The sequence below is a fragment of the Boleophthalmus pectinirostris genome, unplaced genomic scaffold (genome assembly GCF_026225935.1).
Source record: "Boleophthalmus pectinirostris isolate CB_2022bp ecotype Guang Dong unplaced genomic scaffold, ASM2622593v1 HiC_scaffold_18, whole genome shotgun sequence".
Taxonomy (NCBI): Eukaryota; Metazoa; Chordata; class Actinopteri; order Gobiiformes; family Gobiidae; genus Boleophthalmus; species Boleophthalmus pectinirostris.
The window spans coordinates 20,565,862-20,586,332 of NW_026571133.1; the positions used below are offsets into that span (position 1 = coordinate 20,565,862).

At 37.6% G+C, this 20,471-nt stretch overlaps 3 protein-coding genes across 5 annotated transcripts; 2 read left to right on the plus strand and 1 right to left on the minus strand.

Annotated features, from left to right (window-relative positions):
- The first annotated feature begins 826 nt into the window (after positions 1 to 826).
- On the plus strand, positions 827 to 6,155 carry itih2 (inter-alpha-trypsin inhibitor heavy chain 2). Its single transcript, XM_020926288.2, has 21 exons — positions 827 to 941; positions 1,076 to 1,108; positions 1,299 to 1,337; positions 1,529 to 1,701; positions 1,770 to 1,874; positions 2,027 to 2,189; positions 2,272 to 2,379; positions 2,450 to 2,575; positions 2,636 to 2,752; positions 2,840 to 3,008; positions 3,091 to 3,216; positions 3,310 to 3,491; positions 3,568 to 3,753; positions 4,015 to 4,154; positions 4,237 to 4,409; positions 4,484 to 4,609; positions 4,700 to 4,813; positions 4,902 to 5,100; positions 5,174 to 5,343; positions 5,767 to 5,878; positions 5,954 to 6,155. Exons 1-21 carry the CDS (start codon positions 843 to 845, stop codon positions 6,099 to 6,101), a joined length of 2,808 nt encoding a protein of 935 aa, XP_020781947.1. The 5' UTR covers positions 827 to 842; the 3' UTR covers positions 6,102 to 6,155.
- A 96-nt stretch (positions 6,156 to 6,251) lies between these two features.
- kin (Kin17 DNA and RNA binding protein) lies at positions 6,252 to 8,881 on the minus strand. 2 transcript variants are annotated; one of them, XM_055154089.1, is made up of 12 exons: positions 8,623 to 8,881; positions 8,411 to 8,505; positions 8,284 to 8,327; positions 8,069 to 8,191; positions 7,780 to 7,964; positions 7,623 to 7,671; positions 7,430 to 7,481; positions 7,208 to 7,331; positions 7,003 to 7,131; positions 6,829 to 6,928; positions 6,626 to 6,726; positions 6,252 to 6,494 (listed from the first exon to the last, which is right to left on the minus strand). In XM_055154089.1, the coding sequence occupies exons 1-12, from the start codon at positions 8,734 to 8,736 to the stop codon at positions 6,432 to 6,434; spliced, it is 1,179 nt and encodes a 392-aa protein (XP_055010064.1). In that variant the 5' UTR covers positions 8,737 to 8,881; the 3' UTR covers positions 6,252 to 6,431. The 2 variants fall into 2 exon arrangements, with proteins under 2 accessions (XP_055010064.1, XP_055010063.1); XM_055154088.1 differs by having other exon boundaries at positions 6,252 to 6,726.
- Positions 8,882 to 9,160: 279 nt separating this feature from the next.
- On the plus strand, positions 9,161 to 12,280 carry atp5f1c (ATP synthase F1 subunit gamma). Of its 2 annotated transcripts, XM_020926496.2 has the most exons (9): positions 9,161 to 9,233; positions 9,705 to 9,739; positions 10,245 to 10,376; positions 10,465 to 10,672; positions 10,764 to 10,907; positions 10,980 to 11,044; positions 11,157 to 11,312; positions 11,394 to 11,490; positions 12,095 to 12,280. In XM_020926496.2, exons 1-9 carry the CDS (start codon positions 9,193 to 9,195, stop codon positions 12,096 to 12,098), a joined length of 882 nt encoding a protein of 293 aa, XP_020782155.1. In that variant the 5' UTR covers positions 9,161 to 9,192; the 3' UTR covers positions 12,099 to 12,280. The 2 variants fall into 2 exon arrangements, with proteins under 2 accessions (XP_020782155.1, XP_020782154.1); XM_020926495.2 differs by lacking the exon at positions 12,095 to 12,280 and having other exon boundaries at positions 11,394 to 11,494.
- Positions 12,281 to 20,471: the final 8,191 nt, after the last annotated feature.

Genomic DNA, 20,471 nt, shown 5'->3' on the forward strand with positions numbered 1-20,471 from the left:
TATGCTAGATCAAATGAGTTAAAGAGTAAAAGAATATTTGTTCTTACTCTGTTGCACTAAGGCAGGGGTGTCCAACCTTTTTTCATCAAGGGCCACATATCTAAACACAGACGAAGCAGAGGGCTGATTGAGATCAGCAGACTGATGCTCAATACAGGGAATAATTGAAATGTGTGCATGTTTAACACGTTAGAATGAGCCATCAGTCTTTAATCATGCTAAGATTGTTAAAATATAAAATAAAAGATCCTAAATATTAAATATTGGCTTTATCAAGGTAGATTTTAAAAAAAAAGTTGCAGTAAAAAAAATATTTTTTAATTGATGCAAGGTAATTTGGGCCAATTCACCTGGAAGCCTGAGGGCCAAGAAAAATTTGTCTGAGGGCAGTATTTGGCCCCCGGGCCATAGTTTGGACATGCCTGTACTAAGGTCTAGTCCAACATTCAATTGTCATGTTTACCCCCTAGTGGCCAAAACCAAAACTCCCACATCTTGATACGAAAGTGAAGTGAAAATAATAAGATAATATGAAAATGTATAATATTAACATTAAACAACAAATAGCCTAAATATAGCTAAAAACAATACAAATCAGTGTATTATATAGTATGGTTAAATGTCCTGTGCTATGATGACTTCCTATGGCGTCATGATGACCCTAACTGTCCTATTTACCCTGTCTATGCTACAGGTTCAAAGTTTCAAAGTTTCCTGCTTTTTTGTGGGCTGCATGAAACACCACAAATATTGACTGGGCCGAGAGTCAATCAACACGGTGTATTTTAACCTCTAGTCAGACTTCCACTGGACTTCTACAGTAAGACTGTGTTAACAGCAACATGAAGCTTCTACCATCCCTGCTGATCTTTGGGCTCCTGTTTCTTCAACACAATCATGGATTTGAGTTTGTTATAGATGGAGAATGGGAGGAAGATATGGTGAGTGTTAACACAAACTGTGTGTGTTGGTTTTTTTTTAAATGAGTCTATGCTATAGTGATAGCCCCCTTCTGAAATGCCAATAACCTGTCAATTCTGTGGTGGCAAAAATTACAATTTTATTTCTGTTTCAGTTATCAGATTTAGAACAACACGAGAGGCACAAGGTAAGACATTCCAAATGTTTATGATTTCATACACAGAGAATTTCTTTTTTGTTTTTGAAAATAGTCGTGGTTCATATCACTGTCAAGAAATATATTGTGTAGTAATAATGTTCTATTGTGAACTTTGTAAGTCTTTAGAGTACTAGAACAAGAACTTTAAACCATTTTCATGTATAAATTTGTGTTTCAGAGAGCCATTTTGACTAGTGAAGAGGAGAAAGACTTTGAGGTGTGGCCCCTTCCACTGTGGCAGAGTTTATGCTTATCTAGAAATCAATGTTTGTCTGTTTGTCAAAATTGTCATGACTGTCAGGTTATTGACTTTAACTTTTCTTTTATATTTTCTCTCTAAAAATTTTTTTTGGTCAAATTCATGCATTCATAAAACTTAACATTTCTTAAGATTTCATCTTTCCATAGATTGTCAGTGGTGATGACATCACCATCAAAAGTTACAGAATAGAGAGCCATGTTACGTCACGTTTTGCTCACACCACTGTCAGAAGCCATGTGGTCAACTCTGGGGCCCGAGCCCAGAGCATCGGCTTCAACGTTCAGATCCCCAAGAAAGCTTTCATCTCTAACTTTACCATGTGGGTCCCCAGGCACTTAACAGTCTCCCTGAGTTTGACACATAACTGACATATTCTTCTTACTGCAGGAATGTGAATGGAATTGTTTTTAAGGGCTCTGTTAAAGAAAAGGCAGTGGCACGAAATCTGTACAATCGTGCCAAATCTAGAGGCAAAGCAGCAAGCATTGTGAGGTATATACACACACACACACACACGTATATATATATATATATATATATATATATATATATATATATATATATATATATATATATATATATATATATATATATATATAATTTTGTCAAACTGAGCTGGGTTTAAAATAAAATGTTGTTCTTAGGGCAAACTCGCAGGATATGGAAACCTTTCAAACAGAAGTTCATGTGCCACCTGGAAGTAACATTGAGTTTGAGCTTAACTATCAAGAACTGATGCAACGCAAAATGGGCATTTACGAACACCAGCTGCACTTGCAGCCAGGCAGACTGGTGCCACACTTTCAGGTAGAATGATCATCTTTTTGTGCTGTCATGTTGATGTAAAAGTGAGTGTGCACATACCTGACCAACACTCTCCACTCTCCAGGTTGATGTCTACATTTTTGAACCAAAGGGTGTTTCAAAAGTAGAAGCAACACACACTCTTGCTGGTCATTTTACAGACTTTATCAAAGTTACTACCACTGATGAAAAGGTAACCCTTTATTGTTCTTATTAAATTAGGTTCATATTTTAAACTTCTGTTTTGTAACATTTGTTATTAGGCTCACATATCATTTAAACCCAGCCTGCAGCAGCAGAGAAAGTGCAACAACTGCACTGGCAGTGCTATAGATGGCGTTCTCAATGTTAAATATGATGTGAACAGGGACAGCAATGGAGAACTTCAGGTTAGTAACCATATACATTCAAACTAAAGTGTTAATCTTAATGAGTTTACATTTCCACAGGTCTCAGATGGCTATTTTGTTCATTTCTTTGCACCAACAAATCTCTCTCCTCTTCCAAAAAACATAGTTTTTGTGATTGATGTCAGTGGTTCTATGTGGGGGGTCAAAATGAAGCAAGTAAGTTCTGCTCATTGGTTTATGATGAAATACTGACACCATGTGGCTGTTGTGTAGAATACATTTAATCCTTATTTTGTTTCTTAGACAGTTGAGGCCATGCAGGCTATTCTGGATGACATGACAGTTGATGATCATTTTAGCGTGATTGACTTTAACCATAATGTACGGTGTTGGAATGAGGATCTAGTTCCAGGCTCAAGATTACAGGTTGGAGATGCCAAGAAATACATACAAAGCATCAAGCCTAATGGAGGTATCTGAATGTCTTGTCCAGATCTTTACTTTAGACCACAGTATCGTGGCTTCATTTATACATGCTTTGTACATATGTTTAGGCACAAACATTAATGAGGCCTTGATGAGGGCAGTGCAGATTTTAATAAGAGCATCCAATCAGGGGCTCATAGATCCCCGATCTGTGTCTATGATAATACTGGTATCTGATGGAGATCCTACTGTCGGTAAGATGCTTAAGCTATAAATGTACTTTTTTATGATAATAATCAGTGGAAACACTATTTGAAAGTTTCCATAATAAAGAGTTATCTTTGCAGGTGAGACCAAACTTAGTACTATTCAGAAGAATGTGAAGCGAGTGATGAGAGAAGAATTTTCACTCTTCTCTTTGGGCATTGGGTTTGATGTGGACTATGACTTTCTGGAGCGGATAGCTATGGAAAACCGAGGAATGGCACAGAGAATCTATGCAAATCACAACGCTGCTGACCAACTACGGGTACAGACTTCCTCCAAACGAAGGATTTTCTTAGAAAGGTGTTGACTGCATATACATTTTGTTTTCTCCACACAAGGCATTTTACAGCCAAGTGTCTGCTCCGCTTCTGAGGAGGATTACAGTTCAGTTTCCAGATGATTCAGTGTCTGATGTCACCCAGAATAAGTTTGATAAATTCTTCAGTGGCTCAGAGCTGGTTGTGGCTGGAAAAGTGCTCCCCTCAGATACAAACATACTGACCAGCTATACCACTGCATCTGGTGTAAGTAAATCATATACATGTCACTGCGCACTGCTGTCTATATACAAGTGAATGTGTTGGCACTAATACTGATGTCCACAAGGATGCAAGTGCAGTGTGTGTTTGTGTGTGTGTGTTATGGCACTATATAAATCCAACAGATGTTGGATGCAACATATACTGATCAATAATAATGCATACAAAAAGGTAAAACAAAGCTTTCTTTACAGTAAAAACTATATATATAAAAATTAATTTATAATCCAATATGTTTACAATCAGGCTGATCTGGATCTCACTCTGGAGACAGAAACAGACACCACTGAGCTGGATGAGCGGCTGGCTAACCTGCACCACTCGTTTCCAGGTTTTGCCCGACAGTTGTGGGCTTACATTACCATCAAACAGCTGCTTGCTGAACGGTAATGGAGGCTTTGAATATAATTTACATGTGGTCCCATTTGATTCTTCATTGTTTGTGGCCACATTGTGTCTTTTCCACAGGGCTATGGCTACAACAGCATTAAAAAAGCGAAAGATTACTCAAAAGATCTTGTCTCTGGCAGTAGAGCATCAGTTTGTCACTCCACTTACTGCTTTACTGGTGGAAAATGAAGATGAAAGTGAGCGTCTGCTGGCTGATTCCCCAAAAGATGCCAAACATGGATGCTGCTCAGGTTACAAGGCAGTATTTTAGTGCCCTAAACCAATGCCAACTGCATTCATCATCATTTTTTTTATTGTTTTGTAGGTGTAGGTGTGAGCCCAGTATCAGTGGTTTATGAGCATCCCCCCTGGGTGCTCTTTCCTACCCCTGCACCTCCCAGTGACGCTAAAGGTTCAGAAGAGTGGGCCTTGCCCCAAACAGTCAACTTAGGTAAACACACAAGACCATCTCTGCAATGTAAAAGGAAAAAAAAAAACAAAGAAAAAAAGAAAACTAATGCTGCTGTGTTGTTCCTCTTAGTGGATAATGATCCCCACTTCATAATCCACCTGCCAAGACAAAATATGGATGTATGCTTCAATATTGATTCTAAACCAGGCCATATTCTCAATCTACTGTCTGACAGTAGTACAGGTATACAGTACACCTAACAATTGTACAAATGTTCTATGAATTATCTGTAATGGGTTAACGTTTTACTGGTTGTGTATGTTTTCTGAAGGGGTTGTTGTAAATGGTCAACTCATTGGCTCAAAGAAGTTGCACAAGAACAAACTCAACACTTATTTTGGGACTATCTCCGTGTATTTCCAGCCAGAGGGGCTCAGTGTCACTGCCAGCACTGAGAACATCACAGTTTCAGATGAAAGACACAGCCATGTCTTTTCCTGGGAAGCCACAACAGATATCACTCAGGATGGGTATGTTTATAATTTTCTTGGTACAGATTAGGCTATATCCTTTATTTGCATTTCTTAATTTCTTTTGTTTTAGTGTGAGGATTCACATTCTGAAGAAGTCAAATGTTACAATTACAAATGGTAATTTTCAAGTTACCGTGCTGCTTCATCGGATTTGGAAAAAACACCCAGTTAATGTTGACTTCCTTGGCATCTATATTCCTACAACCAACCAGTATTCTCCACTCGTCCATGGTCTGATAGGTAATATCATAAACCACATTTTGTTTGCTCGACCAGACAACAACAATGCAGGGTAGTGTAAACAGAGCAGTTGATCCGTAAGGCTTAGGGCACCAAGTTCTTGCGGGGCCACAACCCCTGTTCCCACTTTTTTTTGGGTGGGTAGTGTGGTGGAGCATCACAAATCATTTGCACTTGGGGCACCCAAATGGTTACGAACGGTAACCATAGGTGAAATGTGATGATGGTGAAGAATGCAGAGAGCATGATGCTAGGAGCAATTAATAAAAGTAGTTGTATTGAATTTGTCAAACTGCACACCTAAGTAACTGAAGCACAAAGAGATAAACCAAATAAAATTTGACAATACCACTAAGGTCTATGTAGTAAAATGGCCAGGGCATATAGGCATTTCTCAAACTGAGTTAAACTTTTTTATTACAGGGCAGTTTTCTAGAGAACCTGATGTTAACGTGTATGATGTCCGTGAAGGAGTGGACCCTCTAAAGAAGGAGGCTACAATGGAAGTGAAAGGCAGTCAACTTCAGGTTACTAGGTAATCACCAAATAATTAACACAACTATAAATAATCTCTTGACATTACAATAAATAAGCATGTTGTGTGAACCAGGGGCTGGCAGAAGGACTACAGGACTGAAAAGAAACATGGGTCAAATGTCTACTGCTGGTTTGTGCACAATAGCGGGAAAGGATTTATTGATGGTCACTACTCTGATTACATTGTCCCAGATCTGAGCAGTTTTCTCCAGATGAATTAGGTGGTCTCACATGTTTTTTTTTATTACTCCTCATGGCTTATGTAATGAATAAAATACTAAAGAGAATGAAAATAATACCTGATACTTCACTGAAAAGGATTCATTGAGAAGAAATAACCAAATTTGACACATCTGACAAATTTGACAAAATCAAAATTTAATAATTCCTTTATTTAAAAAAAAAAGGAAATATTTTCCTAAATACTTTCTAATCTGAAATAAGCATTGTGGGATATTAAAATATACAAAGAAAGGTTTGAGGTTGTAACTCTGACACAGTAGAGTGACTCCTACACTTTCTGGGCCTCAAAAAGACCAATGTACCAGTCATCAGGCCAGTTTGGAGAAATCCTCATAAGCAATGTTATCCACTGTCCGCCCCTTCTGTGGACCCTAGAAGGAACAAAGACAATGTTACGATGCCTTTTCATGATACTATAGCCATAATTGCACTACATATTGCATACATAATTTGACAAATGCAGTGATTTCTTTTCAGTAAAGGCACAGGCACAGTGACTTACCGAGTCAAGTGTTAGCGTAGCACTGAAGTTTTTCTCATCTATCCCTTCTAAAATTGCTTCCGTTTCTCTGTATTTACCATTCAAAATCAATACCCTTTTGCCTGTAGAATTACAATAATAAAGTATTTAAACAACTTAATAAAACTCAATTACTGGTATTTCAATCTAAAAGCTATTGATTTCTCGTTGAAACGTGAAATTACCTGGTGCAGGTATGACTGTCTCGACATGATTTTGGTCCAGTTTCAGTTTGTCTCCTGAGTCGACCATCTTTACCACAGCTGTATATTTATCGTTCACTTCCTGTGGGGGAAATATGATTATTAGCAGCACACACAGTTTTTTCCTTAAATAAATAAAATGTGAGATTTTCTTACCACCACAACAGCCTTTTTCTTATGGTACCTGTCTCCCAGTCTTTTAGTAACGACTTTGACAATGATGTTAGGTTGTAACCAGTAATCAGTTTTTACTGGTTCCTGTTTCTGCCTCCTCCGCTCTTCCATCTTAAAAAAATGTAAAAATGTAATTCAGTTTCAATAATATATTCTTTTGCAGAGATAGCTGGATATAAGACTCTACCTCTTTGATCTCTTCAAGAGCAGATTTTTTCCTTTTGCCTTCTTTGGAGCTTGAACTGCAGGACATGTCTTTTCTTTTGGTTGATGCTGCTGTTGCTTTCAGTGCACTTTCACCCAGTAAAGAACTAAAGCAAAATTTAGTAATATTTAACAAAAGTAATAACATGTAGGTAGAAATGTGTAACAAAGTAAATATATTTAAATACCTAAAAGGATTGTTTACCTTGACTTTGATGGTCCAGCCACAGATGAAGTGGCTCCAAGGTTAAATGCCACTGTACAAAGCCAAGAATATGATTAGTTAAGATTAAAAATAAATAAAATTAATATTAATAGATTTTTCTTTATCATTATTAATCAATAATAATGATAATAATTATAATAATGAAAAAAATTAGTTAAGCACAAAAACAAACCTTTCTCTTCTTCATTCTCTCTTTTCAGCTCAGTGTAAGCTGGTGTATCCTAAAAATATAAACATTATACACTTAAAAGGTAAAATTAAAACAAATTTTAATTCATATTAATTGAAGTGTTTTGGTGCTGACATTTGCTGGCGGGAGTTTTACTCACATCCTCCTCTTTACCATCACGACCTCTTCGGACCTGCTCTTCTATAAAACGTGCACTGCGCTCTTCATCATCCAAGTCATGCTTTTTCTTCCTAGCCAGTTCCTCTTGCCGCCGAATAGTCTCTGGGTCACGGTCGATATATTGAATATACCAGCCTTTAGGAGTTTCATCCACCTTACACAACCCTAGAAACAGCCAAAAGCAGTTTATTACTATGCTCTAATAAAATATGTATTTTTAATGATAAAACAACATACAGATTATATACAATTTATTAAATGTTTCCGACCTTCTCTTCCCAACCATTTGGTGAAATCTGTTAGAGTTTCCCATCGAGTAGAGTTCATGTGGATGTGCTCTCGATGACTGATGTACTCATTATACACAATGTTGTTATGCACACGTTTGGTTCCTACAAGAAATAACATTAGCGACTTACAGGATCAAAAATGACCAAAAAAAAAGTAAAATAAAAAACAAACAAAAACTTTAATTTAAACTTACCAAAACGTCTTCTAAGCAACTCAAGAAAATCATGTTTGAATTCACTGAAAAAATAAAATAAAGGTTAATCTTATTTCCACTAGAGTTACATTACTTAAATTAGTTGTTAGTCAGATTCTGAGCTTACTTTGAAAAGTAGTCCATAAACTTGGAAGGATTTTCTGAGGCCAAAAGCAGCTGCCTCTGATGTGACTCAGACATACAATGGCATTTGAAGCCGTTCTAAACAAACAAACAACAATAAATATATAATAAATACATACATAAATTTGAAATCTCAGTTACAGAAAGAAAACATATAACGAAATATGAATTTAGTAAACAAAAAAGGTGGCTTACCTCATCTCTGCATTGTTTTTGGCACATCTGACAATACCACCTCAGTTTCTGTAGACCCTTGGCTTTTATTCGATTACTAATAGCTTTTGGAGAGAGGAAATCCGCTTTTCCCATCTCGATTTAACACTCAATAAAATCTATTCAGACAATAAGTGGACAGAGCAGCAAAACTGTAGACACAAACAGCAAACCGTTTTAATTTTTAAAGACACTCGGTAAATGTTTTCCTTCCACAACTAGATCCGCGTTTCCGCGTGTACGTATCAGGATCTCGCGAGAGGCTCAGTTGCCTTCAAGTACTACTTGTGTCACTCTTTTCGATTATGATTTTGTTATTTTATGTATTATATATTAAAATATTGAACATCCAGTGTAAATCTTTTTATTTCAGAAATACGTTAATAATCATTATCACATCATATTTTTGTTTCTATTCACTTACCTGTATTTACCATAGACTATATTTACTAACGCTTTACAGTACAATTTTTCATGAACGCACCATTCGTCCATTTTGCTCTTTTCTTGCGCTTGCGCACTCCTGCGCGTCTGACCTTCATTGGAGTAACCATGTTCGCCAGGACCAGCGCGTTAGTGTTCTCCCCACAATGGTAAATGGAAATAATCAAACATTTTACTGATTGGCCAAGCTGATACCTTTTAGAACGATATATTAGTTGTCGAGTGATGAAGGAACTGTATTGTTGTGTTGCCTATAGATCGTGCATAAGCACACAAGGACGTGCTAACATGCAGGCCGCTGCTAATGAACGAGAGCGATATTGAACCAAGTTCAGAGGTTTAAAGCTGATGTTCTAACATTTAGAGTCACACCTGAAAACATATGTGTAGACATTTGCAGGGTCACATTAGATTAACAATTTTGTCCTCGGGGACAGGCAAAATGTTAAACAGAACAAATTTACAGAATGAACGTGCTAACTGATCTTGTTAATTCAAGGCGCAATTTATACTGGCCTACTCTAACTAAAGCAATGAAAAAGGTTCAAGTAACTTGTGCACTTCACAAAGTGATTTAACATTACTACAATGCTGTGTATTGTGTTTGTTTATTTCGACAGTGGGCAGGTCAGGAACATGGCTACCCTGAAGGACAGTAAGTACTTTCCTCTTCTTGTGGGCATAGAAGATAGGCATTCTGCACAACAGGGAAAATGACAGGGAAATTGAAATCTAAAGACGTGAGCATGTAATCACTGGGTACTGTGATTATTTTCTTGATGTATGGGTCACTATAATTATGCCATTATATTAAAGCAATATTGTGAAAAGAAACCTAGGATTATTTCAAGTAAAGTTGTTTTTGAAATGGTATTATTACTTTGTTAAACCATAAAATGTACAATTTTGTTTTGAAGTATCTTAAATAGTTCAGCTAGGCTTGCATTACATAAACTATTTTGAGTATTTTTTTTCATATGAGCAACATGGCTATGATGGTACAGCAAAATGTCTTTTATTAAAATAAATTAAACTCAAGGCAATTAAAGGCTTACATTTCCAAAATCACTCTTTTTATTGTTCTGAATTACATTTTTCTACATTGCTGTCATTGTTGTTGACTTAATTTTTTATTTATTTTTTTTTTCCCCCTCTTCAAGTCACCATTCGGTTGAAGTCCATCAAGAACATCCAGAAAATCACAAAATCCATGAAAATGGTGGCCGCTGCAAAGTATGCTCGTGCTGAGAGGCAGCTGAAGCCAGCTCGTGTGTATGGAACTGGTGCTCTGGGTATGTATCTTTTAAGAGTATCATTTGTTACTTAAATATTGATATAAGAATGATTATAATTACTAATTACAATTACTCCTATTTTCAGCCCTGTATGAGAAGGCTGATATCAAAGCACCAGAGGAAAAGACTGCCAAGCATCTTATCATTGGTGTGACCTCTGATCGTGGGCTTTGTGGAGCAATCCACTCTGGAGTGGCCAAGTTGATCAAGAGTGAAATTGCCTCCCTCAGTGGTGCAGGCAAGGAGGTCATGGTGGTAAATGTGGGAGACAAGCTGAGGGGTCTGCTGCATAGGTACAGTCTGTCTATTGTCAAATTTGCAATACTTAAAACACTTAAAAACACACAAAAATAATCTTGATTTGTATAAAATTGTTCTTACCAGAACTCATGGAAAGCACATTATGCTTAACTGTAAGGAGGTGGGTCGCAAGCCTCCCAGCTTTGGGGATGCCTCCATTATTGCCACTGAGCTGCTTAACTCTGGGTATGAATTTGACCAGGGTGCTGTCATCTTCAACCGATTCAGGTACATTTGTTTGTTTTAATTACTTTTTATTGTACACATTTGGGAACAATAACATTTACTTTCTTCCCATAGGTCTGTTATTTCTTACAAGACAGACCAGAAGCCTGTGTTTTCCACAGACACAGTTGCTAACGCTGGTAAGTTAAGGTGTAGAAGAGTGAATGCACAAAATAAGACTGCTGCACAAAAATATTGCTTGTAATTAATTTCAGATAATAATATAAAAAAGTATTTAATTGTCTATTGTAGAGACAATGGGCATCTACGATGACATTGATGCTGATGTTCTGAGGAACTACCAAGAGTTTGCACTAGTGAACATCATCTACCTGGCCCTGAGGGAGTCATCCTGCAGTGAGCAGAGTGCTCGTATGACTGCTATGGATAGTGCCAGCAAGAATGCTTGTAAGGATTATGTGCATGGCCATTTTTTTTAATTGTAAAACTGCTGTCTATTAAGTACTAACTGATGTGTGTTTCCTACAGCTGAAATGATTGACAAACTGACTTTGACCTTCAACCGTACCAGACAGGCTGTCATCACCAAGGAGCTCATTGAGATCATTTCTGGAGCTGCTGCTCTGTAAGTTTCAACGTAATTGGTTTAATACAATTGACACAGTTGCAAGAAAATGTATGCCATCCCATCTTTGGTATTTGAAAGTCAAGAATATAATAGAAGTGTGCCTCAGCCTGAATCGATATAAAATCTCAAAAGCAAATGAAGGCAATTGATCAGCTGTAAACCAGTTCTTTTAACCAAGTTGTTTGTGGAGTTCTGAATGAGATGTAATCTTGGTTCAGGGTAACTTTAACCCATTCTTAATTTCTTAATCTGGTGCATCACCACTTTCACTGCAGTTAAAAAGAATGACATCACATTATCCTGAACAATTTCTGTTTTATACTGTTCTGGTTTCAAAACCACTTAATTTTTCTACTATGTAAACTCCTTATTTTTCCAAACTTACCTAATCTGTTAAATATTTTCTGCTCAAAACAAAGGAACTGAAGCTTGTCTTTACTGAAGAGGTAATGTGAGATGATTGAAACTAGATTGTGTTGTAGAAAGTATAGCAGGATAGTTGAACAGTAGATTGGGCTGTGACTTTTTAGTTTGTCTAGTTATTGCTTGAATGACTGTCCTACTCTTTGAGCTTACATTTGGGTAATTTTTTTTTTTGCAGATAAATGGGAGCAATCAACATTTCCAGTATCAAGTGCTCTCTTTCGTGCTTCAGACCTGTTAGAAGTTAAATATGTTCCAATGTGCTTCTATTTGTAAAATATACAGAGACAATAAATCTTACAGAAAAAATGTCTCTTGCATTGCAGTGTTCTATTAGGTCATAATAAATGTTAGTAAACTTTAAGATTCACTTGATGCTTATGTTTATTACAGCACAATCTTTTCTTTTTGCATTCATTTGTGCACCAAATTCATACATGAGATTTTTTTAGAAGTTAATTTGTGCATAATGTATAGCTCATGAAGGTCACTCTGTCTTGCTTCAAATGCTAAAACCATTGTACGTATCAAATAACCTGGAAACATATGTGTTTGTTCCATGTAGGCCATGCACAAGTAATAGGAAAAAGCAACATGCATTTAAGATAGAATGCAGAATCATACATGAAGCAGAGGGGCTCTGACTGGTTTGTGTCAGTGAATCATTCAAATATATACATTTTAGTAGAACTTTTAAGCCATCACAATTTTTAAGGCTTTGAATCTTAATTCTAATGCCTGTTTTACACCAAAACTTTAACTCTGAGATCTGAGGTTATAATGGAGGTTTTCTAAACTAAAAAGGAAGCTACGGCTCATTGTTATTTGGGCCAATTTATCATGAAAACAAAATTAAACAAAACTTGTCTGGAAATGCCCTTTTAATCATATGATATTATATATATATATATATATATATATATATATATATATATATATATATATATATACACACACACACACACACACACACACAAAAACATACATTTTATGTAATAGGCACTAAATCCACCAGGTGGCGCACAAATACAACGAGACTAGGACGCTGCAGCGCAGGCTCTTAAAACAGTAGGCCTTTTGAGCGAAAACCATTTCAAAAACATACGGGAAATGAGTAGACTACGAGAAAGTTTTTCCTATATAATTTGAGACAAATTAGGCCTATTGTCTGTATAGGATTCTATAGCAATAGATTAAGGATGTGGTGCATGGTGTAGTCGTGCATCTGTGAGTCTGTTCTGTCTTGCAGGCCGTGTTTGCCTATTGTATCTGTGCTTGTTATTGTTTACTCCTGAGGGAAGCCGGAGCGATTGGATCTGAACACTGAAATTACAGCGATGCCAGACTCTGATAAATGCAGCCACGAAACTGCATCCTCCTCATCTCCATCTTTCTATCGAGGCCACACAATCACACCAGTCATGGACAGGCCGGAATGAAAACTTAACCTTTATAGGCAGTTTAGACAACTTCTAGTGTCAAATATCAAACAATCAATGTGGGCCTCTTTTTGAACCATGATGACCACAGATCTGGGGCATGACATTACACATAACCAGTAGCCTAATTCATTGAAATCTTAATGTGGGCAATAGGTCTATGGCGCCAAAATATATTTTTTTCTTCTTTTTTTTCTTTTTTGAAAAGGCAGGTTAAAGGTCTATAACAAATGCGATGTCTTAATATTAACACTGGGGCCAACATTTCAATACAAGCCACTTCTTGAATCTGCCACTCACAATAAAAATACTACAATAGCTTAATAGCCAACCCTAAAATAATGTTATAACCTACATAGTAGGCCTATTGCTTCAGTCTAAGCACGATTTAGAGTTCTTCATAGACCTAAAATAAAATATGCACAAGTCTTCTTATCAGCCCATAATGAAAAGTGAACATTAGAGAGTAAGCGTCTGAAAGAAAGGCCAAATGTGCGCGCGCCTGTAAGTGTGTCTCTGCATTTAAGTCTGTATGAACGTGCAAGAAAGAGCCAGTGAAGAGCCAGTGAAGACATCTGAACATTGTGTCTGTGCGTTCCCCGTCCCTGCTCTGTATTAGCTTCACCTCGTTATCGTTATCGCCCCGCTCCATTGTGGCATGACGGGCGGAAAATGATTAGAGGAACAGGTGACAATGGAGGCAGAGATTTGTGGCTTTACCTGGGGGCAACGCCACTGTCAGGTACAGCTGCATTACACTCAAAAGAAAAAGACGCACAAAAGCCTTCCCTTTCCTACTTTAAAACACTCGTGTCTGCTTCAGGGGCGCAGAACAGGGAACCAATTGAGCGCTTCCGTGCTCTGCTTTGAGGGAGTTGCTGCAGAAGCTTTGAAAGAAAGAAAGATCATTTACTTTTTAGGTGGAAGTCGGGCTATAGGATGTTTCCGTGTGTATTTGTAAGGAGCGTGTCTTGTGATGTAGTAACACCGGGGCATTATCTAACCCCCCTCCTGTTATCTCGCCCCTTAAAGCTTACACAAAGCTATCTGCGCTGTGGACTTTTCTGACTATTTATGTCGGACAAGGTCAGGATCGTTTAAACCGTTCGGCCTCCTTCAGCCCCTGCAGATGAGATAGCAGAGAAGAGGGAGGGAGAGACGATCGATGGCAGCCAACACGCAGATTTATTCCTCCTTCATCCCCTCATTTTATCCCCTGTGCTCTTAGGGGCTTTAACTCTGGAGGATGCATCAGTTTCCCTATAACTCTGTACTCATTTAAAACTTAACTGGCCACTTTTCTCCAAATGAAAGGCGTCACCCTATCAATCTGACCCGGGTAGGATAAGGGCCCTGAACAGGCTGCTGCTTAACAGGGGGAGCAAGGCAGGGAGAGGAGTAGAAGCAGGGGAGCCTATTGGTTGTCTGTAGGAGAATTGTGACCAGTAACGACCATGCTCCATGCAAAGTTGTTTCTAATCAAATATTAAGGAGTTAGAAGTCAATGAGAAATAAATTATAGCTGAATAACCTCCACATACAGGCCAATAGCAAAGATATAGCCTTTTGTCTGTCAGTATACAGTGATGGGAAGGATACTTTGAAAATGTATTTAGTTACAGAACACTGAATACTTGCATTCACATTTTGTAATGTATTCTGCTACATGGGCCAGTCTGAGTATGTACTCTGAAAACTTAAAATATTTTCACATCAAGTTGCTTTTATATTATAGTGTAAAGACACAACATAGTATTAAAAACTGCTTTATATTTGCTTCAAAACATTTCCTATCACTAACTGGAGATGGAAAAATCACACATGCACTCACCACAAGAGCAGAGTTGTCTATTTTCTCACTGATTATGAGCAGTTTGAAGACCGAATACTGAAATGTATTCCTTTGATTTTAGAAAAGTAAGTCTAAATATTACCAAATGAAAAAGTACCGGAATAAAGTAACTTAAAATTAGTATTGAGAAAACAAATTCTTGGAACATGTATTCACAACATTGTCAATATTAGACAACAGACATGACCTTTAGACTTATTTATTTGGTAAACCTTTACTCAATCAGTCATCAAAAAGGGACAGTTCGTTTGACTTCAAAAATACCACATCATTGCTCCTGGTATAGTTGGATGACACAAACCCTATAGCTAATCAATGTTTATATGACAACAGATAAAATGTAAATGTTCTGTTTATTCTTTTTCTTTTTAAATAACCACTTTTGAAAATGAATATTTTCCATACCTATAATAAGGGTCAGCAGGTCATGTTTTTACAGATACAAGCCAAGTGCACAAAAAGCTTGTATGTATGTAGCTATGATCACAATCCACAATTCCATACATATTATTTCTATATTTATTTGGGGGTCACGAGCTTCTATTTGTAGCTACACATTCTTACACATGCCACACATACAGTACTTGTGTGTGTGTGTGTGCACTGCTGCCACTCATGTCTTGGGTTACTGTGTTGCTGGCTGTATGATAGATGGCTCAGGCCAACCTCGCGCCCTGAGACGGAGGAGCTGGACAGCATGTCACTGCCAGTTTCCGTCTGTGCACCGGGTGCATGTTTGCAATATGAGGATGTCTATGATTCGAGGGACGCCTGGCCAGTTCTGACTCCCGCTGCAACAGGAGAGGTGCGGAAGATGGCCTGGCAGCGGATCTCTGTGTGTGTGTGCCCTGCTGAGCCCCTTCCTGTCCAGACCACACAGCTAACCAAAACCCAATGTGGATGTGTGCATTAATCCAAGGCAAGGCTGAAGGAACTGCAGCTAGCCTCCTGCGTAGACAACAAATATGCGGGTGTGCAAAAATACTGAAATATCAGTAGCTTGTGATACAAAAGTTGGTGATTCAATGTTGATATTGGGGCCGGCTGTATTGATATATTGTATTTTTTGCTATCTTTTAGCAGTTTTTGTGTGACCGCACAACAATTTTGTTGCTTATTTAGTGTAAGGAAACTTGTTTATGCAATATACTGCAAAAAACAATATCAAGGTAAGTTAAAATTACTTAAATTAACAACATTTTACAAGATAGATTAAACTAGGTAGATTCAACTAGAGCAAGTGTATTTTTCTTAATTCAAGCAACATTAGATTTTGTATATTATAAGTGCAAAGAGCTTTTTCTTATTTTAAGTATAGCAATGTATATTTTCATATTTTAAATAAAAAAAACATCTTGTTCATTTGGTAGATAATTTTAACTTGTCTTGTGAAATTTACTCAAATGATGATAAAACCTTAAATCAAGTAATCTTAACTTGGCTAGGTTTTAGTTTTTGCAGTGTACACTTGACATATTCACTGTTTTGATGATTAAAATACATGTATTTCATGTTAACTAATTGCACAGGTAGTAGTTCACCAAAGTAATACTGTTGCTAAAATGTATTTGGTTCTATCACAGAGTACTGATTACAGCGTGAATCATCATATCGTGTTAATATAGTATCGCCATCATTTATAAAGCACCATGTATAATATAGAATCGTGAGGAACCCTGTGATCCCCAGCCCTAATTAGATACAATTAATCTCACTGATTAAAATATGATATTGCTAGAATTCACTTTTTCAAGTTTTCTGTTCAGCTGTGATTATACAATGTGCAAAGCGATGTACAGACGTCATATTTATTGTTATTTAATAGGAGTTTGGAGTATTTAATAGGAGTCACACAAGCACCATGACAGGGGTAGCACCTTGATGGCTTTTGAAGAAAATGGTGTGAACAGTTTCTGTGCTGATGAGATGGGTCCTGCTGAGTCCTGCTTCTCAAAATCAGCCTCTGAATTGCATGTGGCTGTTTGATTTCACTTTTGAGGAGCTATTTCACCAGTTAGCAATATTCTTGTCAGATTCTTTCTCAGTATATGCTATTGCATTCTTGGCCTGTGTGGATGTTATTTGTGATGACAATGTGCTCTAGTCCATTTTATAGACTGATTATTGATGTAAACAGTTGCCAGTTCCAGGCCTGTTCATCTCTATTTTTTATTTCAATCTATACTATCTTCACAGTATGGCATACATTTTTCCATTCTGTTTTTTTAAATTTTAAATATATTATAGATGCACTAAATTGATAACCACACCTACTGCAGTGGTAGAAATCTAGTGAAATTCTTCCCTCTTCTCCCTGATCTCTGAGTGATGCCAGCAGACAGTGTGTTCCCTGGCGCACTGGAGATTATAGCTGGGTATGACAAGCACGCCGTCTGATACCATATCCGCTCTGAATTACAGATCAGCCCTTTTAAATGATATTTTAAATACTGGCTCCGGGCTGCGAGTTTTCACAGGGTCTTATTTCATTGTTATTGTACTAGTACCATATTTTTGTTCGAAAATCAGTGTTGGTGCTTATTTAAATGAGCTAGAATGGGAAGCTGATATACATTCCACTCTGTTATTTTACCTCTTTGGAAAATCCTTCAGTGTGCCCCCCTCACCACCACCACACACCCCATTTTAATGTGTTCTTGGTTGGAATTAAAAAGGCACAGTCTGAAAAGGACAAAAGAGAAAGGACAAATTGTAATTAGTTTGATTTTGTGTGTATGTATGTGTGTGTTCTTGCTGTGGTGCAGCTATTAAGGGTTAGAAAGAAGACCTAAGCTTTGATTACCTCTCCTATGATGGGTGTCTTTTAAGCTGGCACACATTTCCTATTTTGATCAATGCATTAATAGCAAATGGTTAAAAAAAAAAAAGTCTTTTGTTTTTTGTTTTTAAAGGGAGTTCAGAGAGGATGTGATGGAGCTGTGTTGCAGTACCTTGAGTGGTTTGCTGGGTGGTGCTGTTGTTCCAGCCTTACTCCAGGATTTGGGATAAAAGGTCCCAGGGTTTCATTTGGGAAGGCTGTGAGCTCTTTGTGCTTTGGCGTTTCATGATGGGATCCTCTGGAGAGCAGAGGATGGAGAAGACACTCTTTTCCCCTCTAACCCGCTCCCCCTCCCCCGGCTGGAATACACCCCAACCTTGACATATTGAGAATGAAAACGATGGTTTCACAAGCCATGCTCGCTTGTTGACAGCGTTAACACTCTTTTTATGTGTGTTTTGATAGCTGAAAATGAACCATATTAGGCTGTTATGAGAAATTATGTTTAGGCCTGCATGTGTCGATGCGAGGACATGCATTGACTCCGTGTCCGTGTGTCCACGTAACTCAATTTCTGAGACAGAAAATCATTTTCCTTTGGTTCTGTCCCCCACAAACAAACAGAGATGAGGACATACACACACCGATATAATTGCCTGTTTATGGACTCTACAGTAAAGTACGTTAAATGTACCCCAAAGGGCAGAATATGACCAGCTAACCTTTTAACCTCCTCACGTATTGTCACTCTTTTCTGTATCACCATGAGATCTTATGTAAAGTGTAATATCCTTATCATGATGATACTTTCTCTTATGCATAATTTACACTATTTAGTTAATTAATAATCATTATATTGCTCTACTCAGTAGACTAACCTCAAATTACAGTCAAAGTTAGAATGTTGAAAGTGAGTAACTGTGTGGATCTGCTTGGGAAACAATCATTAAAGCTCCACTTTAATGATGCTTGCTCACTTTGTTGTTTGTTAGTTTATGTTGGCCTGGTTTGTATGTGTCATTACAGCTACAGATATTTTACCTTGAAAGAGCGCATGCAAATAACACGCATCTACTTTTTGGGTTGAGGGACAAAGATTTGATTTTATGTTTGACAGATTTCTTTGAAAACTCCCAAATGCACAAGATGTTTGTCTCCTTTGTAAGGCAAAACTATTCAGGACGTAAGCTTGGACTATAAGTCAGAAGCTATTAAAAGTATTGCAGTTTAAATGCACTGTTGGCTTATATTCCAGAAACTACAGAAATTCTGCCTCCTGTTTCAAGATCACGAGAACTGTCCCCAGGTGTACTGTGGTCTCTCGCACAAAATCCATCTTGTGAGATAATACATAATACATTTAAAATAACTCTGAAATATCAGTGATCAAAATTTAGCTCTCACCAAGATCAAAATAAGAATTATAATCAGATCAGACTTTATATGTTTGTGTCACCTATGCTTACTATCTCACTACATGCTGTTCCCACGCTGTTTTTGAGGTAAACATTCAAATCCACTCTTTGTTCCCACACTCCCTCACCTTTTCCATTCCAGTTATAGGCTCCAAATGAAACTGTGTTATTCATAGCCTCCTCGGTATGCTCTTAAAGACTTAGCCCTCCTGCCCTGGCCATTCAATTAGCCACTGCGGTCTGTACCAGTGTGTATGAGGTCTCAGCGTGTGCTAACTGCTGCCCTGTCTGAGCAGCCAACCTCGACTAAGGGCCAGGCTCAAACGGAGGCTTAGAGCTAACCAGGTCACAGCTGACGGTGAGCTGTGACTGAGGAAGAAGGAGCTCAAATCACCCCTGTCCACCTTGTGTATGTCCGCAGCAGGTGTACAGCCAAAAACAAAAGCTGTTGTTTCCATGAGGTCACTTTAAGAGTTGATATTGAGTTTATTTTAGCTCTCCACATGGAAGCGCCACCGCCTGCCTACGTGCTCACCTGTGGACTTGTCTTTCAGCAGGTATGTTTTCAGAGGCAGTCAGGCTACACTGATTTTGTGCGTTTGTGGTTTGGTAATCACCGGGCAATTCTGTTGAACCAGTCCTGTCTCATGCTGACACGAGTTTGACCTTTTATAAGATGTGATCAGGAATTTACTGTGCAAATATGAAAGTTGAAAAAAGTTCTTACAATCTAGGTCATAAAAGCAGTTAGAAATAAGAACTCCATTGTAGATGTTTCAACTGATCAATTTTATTGGTATAGCCTATGAAAAATGATGCTTTGGACCAAACATTAAAATAAATAAAAAGTTGTAGTTAGTAGTAGTACATCAAACAAAACAAAAAAATACTAAAATTAACTCCAGCAGGAAAAGCATATTTTTAAAAGAAATACAAATTAAACATTTTCTACAAACTAACAAATAGAAAAAGAAATGCTGCAGGGGTTCACCTATAGAGCACACACGCTATGTGCTAACAACTTTATCTTATCAACCCTCTTTTCATTCATTTCAACTTCCTTTAAAATC

Bases quoted from the DNA above. Each gene is read 5' to 3' on its own strand.
- itih2 (XM_020926288.2), top strand. From the start codon at position 843: ATGAAGCTTCTACCATCCCTGCTGATCTTTGGGCTCCTGTTTCTTCAA. The intron at 3,009-3,090 runs GTATCTGAATGT...ACATATGTTTAG, and splicing joins AAGCATCAAGCCTAATGGAG to GCACAAACATTAATGAGGCC. The intron at 4,155-4,236 runs GTAATGGAGGCT...TCTTTTCCACAG, and splicing joins AAACAGCTGCTTGCTGAACG to GGCTATGGCTACAACAGCAT.
- atp5f1c (XM_020926496.2), top strand. From the start codon at position 9,193: ATGTTCGCCAGGACCAGCGCGTTAGTGTTCTCCCCACAATG. The intron at 11,045-11,156 runs GTAAGTTAAGGT...TGTCTATTGTAG, and splicing joins AGACACAGTTGCTAACGCTG to AGACAATGGGCATCTACGAT. The intron at 11,313-11,393 runs GTAAGGATTATG...TGTTTCCTACAG, and splicing joins TAGTGCCAGCAAGAATGCTT to CTGAAATGATTGACAAACTG.
- kin (XM_055154088.1), bottom strand. From the start codon at position 8,736: ATGGGAAAAGCGGATTTCCTCTCTCCAAAAGCTATTAGTAATCGAATA. The intron at 7,965-8,068 runs GTCGGAAACATT...GGCTGTTTCTAG, and splicing joins CAAATGGTTGGGAAGAGAAG to GGTTGTGTAAGGTGGATGAA. The intron at 7,482-7,622 runs GTTTGTTTTTGT...GGCTTTGTACAG, and splicing joins AGAGAATGAAGAAGAGAAAG to TGGCATTTAACCTTGGAGCC.